The following is a 9,444-nucleotide window of genomic DNA, read 5'->3' as shown; positions in this document are numbered from 1 at the left end:
GGAGTTACGGTGTAATTAGAGTTTGAATACAAAGTGGTATATTTTAGAGTGATGAAACAATGTCCTGTTTGTAGTGATGGTTGCATGAATATAAAGATGTTAAAATTCATAAAACTGTGCACTGAAAGGAAAAACAGCCAAATGTACTCTATGATATTAATAAATTATGGACTTCCCTGCTGGCGCAGATGGTAAGGAATCTGAGAGAATCTGTCTGCAATGTGGGAGACCTGCGTTCAATCCCTGGGTTGGGAAGATTCCCTGGAGAAGGGAACGGCTACCCACTCCAGTATTCTGGCCTGGAGAATTCCATTGACTGTACAATCCATGGGGTGGCAGAGTCAGACATGACCGAGTGACTTTCACTTTGCTTTATATAATAAATTATAGAAAATAAACAATTGCATCATCCTATACTTATTGTTTTTCAGCTTCCTTTTTAAAATTTAACATGTCTAAGAGCTCTTTTCATATCTAAAAATATAGATCTCCATTATTTTTTTCTAATTTTACATAACGTTATATATATGAACATACAGTGGTTTAGTTAAACCCTTTTGATGGACCCTATTGGGGGTTCCATCATAGCTCAGTTGGTAAAGAATCTGCCTGCAGTGCAGAAGATCTGGGTTCTATCCCTGGGTTGGGAAGATCTCCTGGAGAAAGAAATGGCAACCCATTCCAGTATCCTTGTCTGGAAAATCCCATAGACAGAGGAGCCTGGTGGACTCTAGTATCCTTGTCTGGAAAATCCCATAGACAGAGGAGCCTGGTGGGCTGCAGTCCATGGAGTCGTAAAGAGTTGAGCACGACTGAGCAACTAATACTTCCAATTGATGAACATGTATTTTACTTTTCCTACCTTTTCTTTTTACAAACAAACTGGGAGAGATTATTTCAAATATTGGTTACTTCAAATAGCTCTTCTATTTGTGGTTATGCTATCAATTCAATACACACTTTACCTGTTTATATTAGGTAAAATATTTAAATAATTTCTAAGTCAAATCTTCAAAACAGGATATATTCAGAGAAGTCTAGCTTCTTTTAGTTTTTATTTTTATTTTTTTTTCTAGCTTCTTTTAAAAACCTCTCCTCTTTCTCATTTCTTCCTCATCCCATAGATGGGCATTTAAAATTTTTCTTTCCATTTAAAAACAGATGTACCTGGTGCTTTTGTTTGTCTCCCCTCCCCTCCATCACTCTTCTCCATATGGAGAATTTCAGGTTACTTAAGGCTATTGAAGTGAAGAACAAGACAACAGCAAAAGCCAGAGGCAAGAACTTCTTGCCTGAAGGATGGGGACATGCCTGGGGAGAGTGCAGTGGGGTGGGTAGGACAGAGCTACCTGTGTTACTTGCCTGGAGCTCTAGTATTGATTACACTTCAGATAAGCTCTGAAGTTGGGCAGTGTGCAGATGATAAAGCAGAAAGCTCTGCCATCAGATCAAATAGATTTGGTTAGACTGTCTAACTGGTTACTGGCTAAATTTACTGAGTACTTATAGAATATCTAGAAGATTAGCTTCCAGTCTTTGAAAATACGCCTTCTAGCTACTTGGCAAAGGTGAAGCAAAACAGGGACAGCTCTGTACTGTTGCTGTGATTTTAACTTGATACAATGTACTTTAGAGAGCAGTTTGTTGATAAATATCCAATCTCCACAGCAAAATTAAAACAAAACTATGACAAACCTAGACAACATATTAGAAAGCAGAGACATCACTTTGCTGACAAAGGTTATTCTAAATTTAAAGAAACAACTACCATACAGCTTTTATTTTCTAAATCTTCAAGTTAAAACCATATACTGTCTTGAAGTTGTCTTTCTGGTTGTGAATGCTTATCATAGATTTGCTGCAGTATTCTTAACATAAAATCTTTTGTCAGCTAGATAGCCAATCGCAGCTGTTCCAAAAGCAATGATAATTGCTGTGGTCCTTTCAACGCCTAGTGCTTCCCAGGTGGCTCGGTGGTAAAGAACCCGCCTGCCAACACAGGAGATGCAGGAGACGTGGGTTCAATCCCTGGGTCGGGAAGATCCCCCAGAAGAGGAAATGGCAACTCACTCCAGTATTCTTGCCTGGAAAATCCCATGGATAGAGGAGCCTGGCAGGGTACAGTCCATGGGGTTGCAAAGAGTAGGACATGACTGAGCACAATTTAACCCATATGCTGGAATTTGAAGTCAAACTCCAATTGCTGTCACTTGCAGAGTCTGTGCACAGGGCACTAAGCACAAAGGGATTCCTTTATTTTCACCCTAAACTAGCAACTTTTGGTATTTATTAGTAAATTCAAACCCAGTTTGTGTGTAAAAATTCAAGTTGTCTGACAATTATGAAACAGTTATTCCATGCTTCTTGCCTTTTAGTATGCATTCTGCGGCTTTTATTCTCAGAGTTAACAAAAACAGTCACATCTTACTATGAAAGTGAATGAAAAGTGAAGTCATTCATCTACACATCTTACTGTAACTTTATATAAACTGATACCTTCGATTTAAGTATACGAATTCTACTAAGGTTGCTCAGTTTTCCTTATTGACAAACCCAGAATGAAGGCAGAGAGGCTTGGAGTCTTTTAAGAGGCATCTGTTGTTCCTACCTTTAATTTTTACCCAGAGCTCAGCAAGAAGGAGGAAAAGGATATCATCTCTCTCTTACTCTTTTCAATATTTATTTTTATTTATTTATTTGGCTGTACTGGGTCTCAGTTACAGCCTTTGGGATCTTTGATCTTGGCTGCAGCATGCGGGACATTTAGCTGTGGCATGTGAACACTTAGTTGTAGCATGTGGGATCTAGTTCTCTAATCAGAGACTGAACCCGGGCTGCCTGCTTTGGGAGTTCAGAATCTTAGTCACTGGGCCATTAAGGAAGTCCCAATACCATCTCTTTATGACTCACTAGTCTGCTTGGGCTGCTATAACAAAATACCATAGGTTGGGTGGCTTTAACAACAGAGATGGATTTTCTCATAGTTCTAGAGGCTGGAAATTTGAGCTACATGGGACTATTGAGCACTTAAAATATGACTAGTATGATGAAATATGCTGTAACAGTAATATACATAAGAAATTTCAAAGACATAGTACCCAAAAAAGCAAAATATTTCAAATAATTTTTACATTAATTGCATATTGAAATGTCAATGCTTTGAACTTACTGCATTAAATAAAATGTATTATTAACATTCAATTCACCTACTTATTTTTACCTTTTTAATGTTGCTACTTGAAAATTTAAAATTACCTCCGTGATTTGCATTTGTGGTTTGTAGCCTGTATCCACTGGAAGCACCACTTTACCTGTTGTCACTTTGGGAATCTGGTTGAAAATGCCTTGGATCAGAGACAGAAGTCATATCTTCCCCCTCCTGCCCCATATTTTTATCTTAAGTGGCCTCATGAATTTCTTCTGTAGAGAAGGTAAACTTGGTCTCCCCACATTATAGGGGCCTTTCTATGGGAAAAAAAAAATCTATGGAAAAACAAAATATGTCTGCTGTTTTCATTCCTATCACCGCAAGAAAAGCACATAATATGAGAACCATAAATTTTTATTACAGAGGCTTTCTTTGGCCCATTGATGGGTTAAATTCAACACAGTCAGCATTTCTGTTGCTCACTTTCTCCTGAGCATGTAAACTAAAATTCTGTTACTTTCTAGCTCTGTCTCCTCTGCGAGGCTCCTGTGAGAAAGATAAAATTATATAAACTGTGGGTGCTTGAACAGTGTTTATTGAATGACTGATAACAGAGGAAACAGTTCTATGTCTCAGTTTACAGATAGAATAGTTAAAGAGGAACTTGGGGTTTTAAGGGAAAGACCCGAATCCCTTCTTATCTGCTTCTCCAGCTCCAGTCATGCTGTCGGAAGTGCATACGATGGAGGTGGTGCTGGTGGTGGGGAGTCAGTGGCCGAATCTCTTCTTTTTTTGGTAGAAGTAGCAGTGTGTATTATCTTCCCTGAGTTCATGGGGTTGGTGGTGGCAGAGTTCACAATGGTGGCATTTGGGATGATGATGGTTTTGATGTTGTCAAAAGCACTGGCACTTTTGATTTTGGGCAGAACAGATAAATTATGATGTTTGGTCTGCGTCATGACACGAACATTCTTGGTAATTTTTAGCACTTCCTGAGAGTCCTCCTCAAGCATGTGGAGCATTTCATTTTGTATGTAGTTTTTTATCAGTTGAACCACTTTTGATCTAATACAGCATTTTTTCTTTTTGCATTTGTCTAACTCTTTTTCATCCATGTTGCAGTGCTCTTTGCATCTCCCCAAACCCATTACGCATCTTCTCAAGCCAAAGTATTCTGCACAAATAAAAGAGAACAATGTGCTAAGGTTAATAACTAGATGTGATATTAAAATTGCTAGAGCAAGAGGAATAGAGTCAGAGTGAATTTGTTAATGCTAAATTTAAAGTACAGTGGTTAGGGATGTTGTTGGAGGCAACAGGCAGGCCAAGAGAGTCTTTGTACATCTCTGAAATCCAAAATAAATCTCTAGTCTCTTCTCATTGAATAATTAAAACCTTAAGAAGAAAAGGAAACTCTGCTTCAGGGTTAAGATTTTAGATCTCCAATATATAACATCTTAGACACTTGTTGAGTATCATTATCTCTTCCCAGGATCCTAGGAAATACGGAGAAGAGTAAAATCTCTCATAAAAGTAACCCAAGAAAGAGTTTCGAAAGAGAATCAGCTGGACTTTTCAGAAGTTCTGGCTTCTTGCCAAACTCAGTGGTCTGTGACCTCACCCTTCTCGACAATCACTTGACCTGTGGTTCTTGCAGCATGGTGTTCTATCATTTTAATCCTCTCTGGACACTATGTCCCTCAGAGATCTTATTATTATCATAGCCTTAACCTCATCTCTATGAAGATAATTCCTGAATTGTTATCTCTATCTCTAAATCCCCTGCTTAGTGTAGTATCTCCTCTTCATCTATTGGATGTTTTTCCATCTTAATGGTTCATCTATTTTTTCTTTTCCAAATCCAGAAGCTTCTCCTTTACTCAACAATTCAACAGATTTTCCATAAAGCACAAGAGATTTATGTAGCACCTACTGTTCACAGGCATTTCAATATTGTTCCTCACCAGAGAAAACACAGTAAAATACTTGTGAGGCCTGGTGTGCTGTGGTTCATGGGGTCGCTAAGAGTCGGACACGACTGAGCGACTGAACTGAACTGAACTGAACTGAACTGAACACTGATTAACTTTATCTTATGTGGAATTTGCGACTCAAATTTGACTTAACCGGAGATGACACAACCATACTTGCTTATATTATAACCCTTCTCTTAGGGTCCCAAGACAAAAAAATTAGACACATCTTTGACTACTCTTTTACTTTCCCTTCCTTGACCCATTGCCCATTTAAAATCTCGATAATTCTTGTATTCTGAAACAAGTTTCAATGCTTCTGTCTCCATTGCAGCAAACCATGGCCCATCTTCTGACTTAGTCATTTGCCCTGATGTGTTCCTAGAGGCTCTTGTGGGTAATTTGGGGGTTTCCAGTAAAACAAAGGTTGAGAAAAGGAATGGAATTCTGTAGAAGTCTGAAAAAGTTGAGATGGAGAACACAGACCTGTTTCCTGAATACTGAGAGTAGATTTTTTTTCTTGAGCATAATTCTAAGGTCTTCCTTCTCATTACACCGAAGTATAAACTGATCGAATCTTTTTCTTAAAGATAGTTTACATTAGAAATAGAGCAAAAATGGGGTAGACTTGGCCGGAATCCCAGGTGATAGCTATGTAGGGGACAAGGAGGCAGTTTTATATACTGAATAATTTCTGAGTTCACAAACAATACCCTACTTCCTTTGTAGCTCCATGTGTATCGCCATCAGACACAGTCTGGGTTTGGAGCCTGTGGGACTACGTGATGGATGGTGAATGACTGATGCAATATAAACTTTTCAGCTGTATCTTTGGTCATCTCGTTTTCAGTGTCTCTTTGGGTTTCCATTATCAAGGACTGCCAAATCTCTGCTTTCTCCAACCACTCCCTCTTAGACCCAGGATTTCACATTACCTGTGTTCACCTGCCACTGTAGCATGAGGCTGGCAAAGATAGGGAAAAGGAGCTTCATGGCTGGGTGTCAGAGAAGAAGCCTTGGGTCTGGGTTCATATTCTTGAGCTCCAGCCTTTATTGGCATCTTCATGGCCTTAGGCTCTGAGCAGTCAAGTGCAGCCAAAGCTCACGGCAATTGTGTTTTCTATGATTCTGTTTGAGAATCAGTTCAGTTCAGTTCAGTCACTCAGTTGTGTCCGACTCTTTGTGACCCCATGGACTGCAGCATTCCAGGCTTCCTTGTCCATCACCGTTTCCTGGAGCTTGCTCAAACTCATGTCCACTGAGTCAGTGATGCCTCCCAATCATCTCATCCTCTGTCGTCCCCTTCTCCTGCCTTCAATCTTTCCCAGGATCAGGGTCTTTTCCAATGAGTCAGCCCTTCGCATCAGTTGTGGCCAAAGTATTGGAGGTTCAACTTCAGCAGCAGTCCTTCCAATGAAGGACTATCTGAATACCTCATGCAAGAAATTTCCCGTTCTTAATCCTGGGGGGAATTATAAGACACATAAGACATGAAAGAAAATACAAGCTGTTTACATCTCTTCCTCTTAAGATTTATTTAGGGTATCTGCTTTACCCTTTGTGAGCCTAGAGTTAGGCCTAAGGCACTTAACGTATGAGATTCAGAAGAACAGACCTTGCTATAGCCATAGACTCCTGGAGGGTAGAGACTTTGTCTTTTCTGTACTGTTTTCTCCATGGGTGCTAAATTAACATGAGAACTCAATACATGTTTGTTGAATGAGTTTTTGGGAGGCAGTTCTTGGCATAACTTTCAGTTCAGTTCAGTTCAGTTCAGTTCAGTCGCTCAGTCGTGTCCGACTCTCCGCGACCCCATGAATCACAGCACACCAGGCCTCCCTGTCCATCACCAACTCCCGGAGTACACTCAAACTCATGTCCACAGAATCGGTGACGCCATCCAGCCATCTCATTCTCTGTCGTCCCCTTCTCCTCCCGCCCCCAACCTTTCCCAGCATCAGAGTCTTTTCCAGTGAGTCAACTCGTCGCATGAGGTGGCCAAAGTATTGCAGTTTCAGCTTTAGCATCAGTCCCTCCAATGAACATCCAGGATTGATCTCCTTTAGAATGGACTGGTTGGATCTCCTTGCAGTATAAGGGACTCTCAAGAGTCTTCTCCAACACCACAGTTCAAAAGCATCGATTCTTCGGCGATCAGCCTTCTTCACAGTCCAACTCTCACATCCATACATGACAACAGGAAAAACCATTGCCCTGACTAGACGGACCTTGGTTGGCAAAGTAATGTCTCTGCTTTTTAATATACTATCAAGGTTGGTCATAACTTTCCTTCCAAGGAGCAAGCGTCTTTTAATTTCATGGCTGCAATCAGCATCTGCAGTGATTTTGGAGCCCAAAAAAACAAAGTCTGACACTGTTTCCACTGTTTTTCCATCTATTTCTCATGAAGTGATGGGACCAGATGCCATGATCTTTGTTTTCTGAATGTTGAGCTTCAAGCCAACCTTTTCACTCTCCTCTTTCACTTTCATCAAGAGGCTTTTGAGTTCCTCTTCACTTTCTGCCATAAGGGTAGTGTCATCTTAGCTTCTTAAAAAAAATGAAATGTAATTAACATATAACATTTTATCAGTTTCAAGTAGAAGTGAAGATGTTAGTCGCTCAGCCATGTCTGACTCTTCGTGACCCCATGGACTGTAGCCTGCCAGGCTCCTCTGTCTGTGGAATTTCCCAGGTAAGAACACTGGAGTGGGTTGCCATTTCCTTCCCTAGGGGATCTTCCTGACCCAGGGATCAAACCCAGATCTCCCACAGATTCTTTACTATCTGACCCACCAGGGAATGATTTGATAACTGTATATATCCTCAGAAGTGGAATTGCTGGACTTTATGGTAGTTCTATTTTTAAGTTTTGAGGTACTTCTATATTATTTCTATAGTGACTGAACCAATTTACATTTCCACCAACAGTGTACATAGATTCCCTTTTCTCCTTGCCAACACCTATCTTGTTTTCTTGGTGATAGATATTCTACCAATGTGAGGTGATTTCTCATTGTGCTTTTGATTTGCATTTTCCTAGTGATTAGTGATGTTAAATGCCTTTTCATGTGCCTGTTGGCCATCTGTATGTCTTCTTTGGAAAAATGTCTATTCAGATCCTCTGCCCATTTTTTAATCGATCTTTTTTTTGGCATTGAATTGTCGACTTTACACATGGACATCACCAAATGGTCAGTACCGAAATCAGATTGATTACACCCTTTGTGGCCAAAGATGGAGAAGCTGTATACAGTTAGCAAAAACAAGACCTGGAGCTGGCTGTGGCTCAGATCATCAACTTCTCACAGCAAAATTCAGGCTTCTTAATAAATAGTGGTCCAATATTTCTGCAAGTATTAAGCTGGTTAGAATATTTTCTTTTTGACACTTTTTTTTGAAACTTGACCCATTATTTTTTTGCTGAAATATTTCAGAGTGAAAGTCACTTAGTTGTGTCTGACTCTTTGCAATCCCATGGAATTCTCCAAGCCAGAATACTGCAGTGGGGAACCTTTCCTTTCTCCACGGGATATTCCCAACCCAAGGACTGAACCCAGGTTTCCCACACTGAAGGCAGATTCTTTACCAGCTGAGCCACAATTCGGGTAAATTATAAATATAATATTCCAACATAGCCAACATAATATCATCACATTTAGCAAAATTAATAAAATTTCCATAATATTTAACAATTACTAGTCTATTTTCAAATATCTTTAATTATTCCAAATTCTTTTTTAAACAACTGATTTGTTCACACTAAAATTCACTCCAGAACCAGTCAATTTGAAGCTTTCTCTAAGTTAATATCAATTTTGCTTGACATGGGTGTGTCAAGAAGTGATTTTTTTTTTCTTTTGGCCGTGCAACATGGCTTTTGAGAGCTTATTAAATAGTTCCCCAACCAGGGATCGAACCCAGGCCCTCAGCAGTGAAAGTGCTGAGTCTTAACCACTGGACCCCCAGGGAGTTCTCTGAGGTGATGTTTAATCTTGGAAGATACTGTGCACATGAATTTTTTTGAGAGTTGCCCACACAGGGTAAAAACCATAACAGTCTCTACTTCCTTTTGAATTTTTAAGATTTTCCTTGATCCTAGAGAATTCTTTGGTCAGTATTTTGAAGTCTCGAGATGTACATGAGTCTTACAGAACAATTATGAAAGTTTGATGTTTGTCATTTCCTAGGAGTTCTCTTAAAGTTTAGAAACTTGTGATATTTGGACAGCTAGTAAGAAAATTTGCTTTGTCCACTAGGTGACACTTGAAATCTGGAAGGCCTGAATTTAACATGAATGGAAATCAATGAAAACCAGAGCTT

At 39.6% G+C, this 9,444-nt stretch overlaps 1 protein-coding gene across 1 annotated transcript; it reads right to left on the bottom strand.

Moving 5' to 3' along the window:
* Nucleotides 1–3,867: 3,867 nt before the first annotated feature.
* DEFB129 (defensin beta 129) lies at nt 3,868–6,114 on the bottom strand. Its single transcript, XM_055425357.2, has 2 exons — nt 6,057–6,114; nt 3,868–4,322 (listed from the first exon to the last, which is right to left on the bottom strand). The coding sequence occupies exons 1-2, from the start codon at nt 6,112–6,114 to the stop codon at nt 3,868–3,870; spliced, it is 513 nt and encodes a 170-aa protein (XP_055281332.2).
* Nucleotides 6,115–9,444: the final 3,330 nt, after the last annotated feature.

The sequence above is a fragment of the Moschus berezovskii genome, chromosome 15 (genome assembly GCF_049115385.1).
Source record: "Moschus berezovskii isolate FMDL1 chromosome 15, NW_MosBer_1.0, whole genome shotgun sequence".
NCBI classification, from domain to species: Eukaryota; Metazoa; Chordata; class Mammalia; order Artiodactyla; family Moschidae; genus Moschus; species Moschus berezovskii.
The sequence above is the reverse complement of the archived record's forward strand: the minus strand, read 5'-3'. Positions and strand labels throughout refer to the sequence as shown.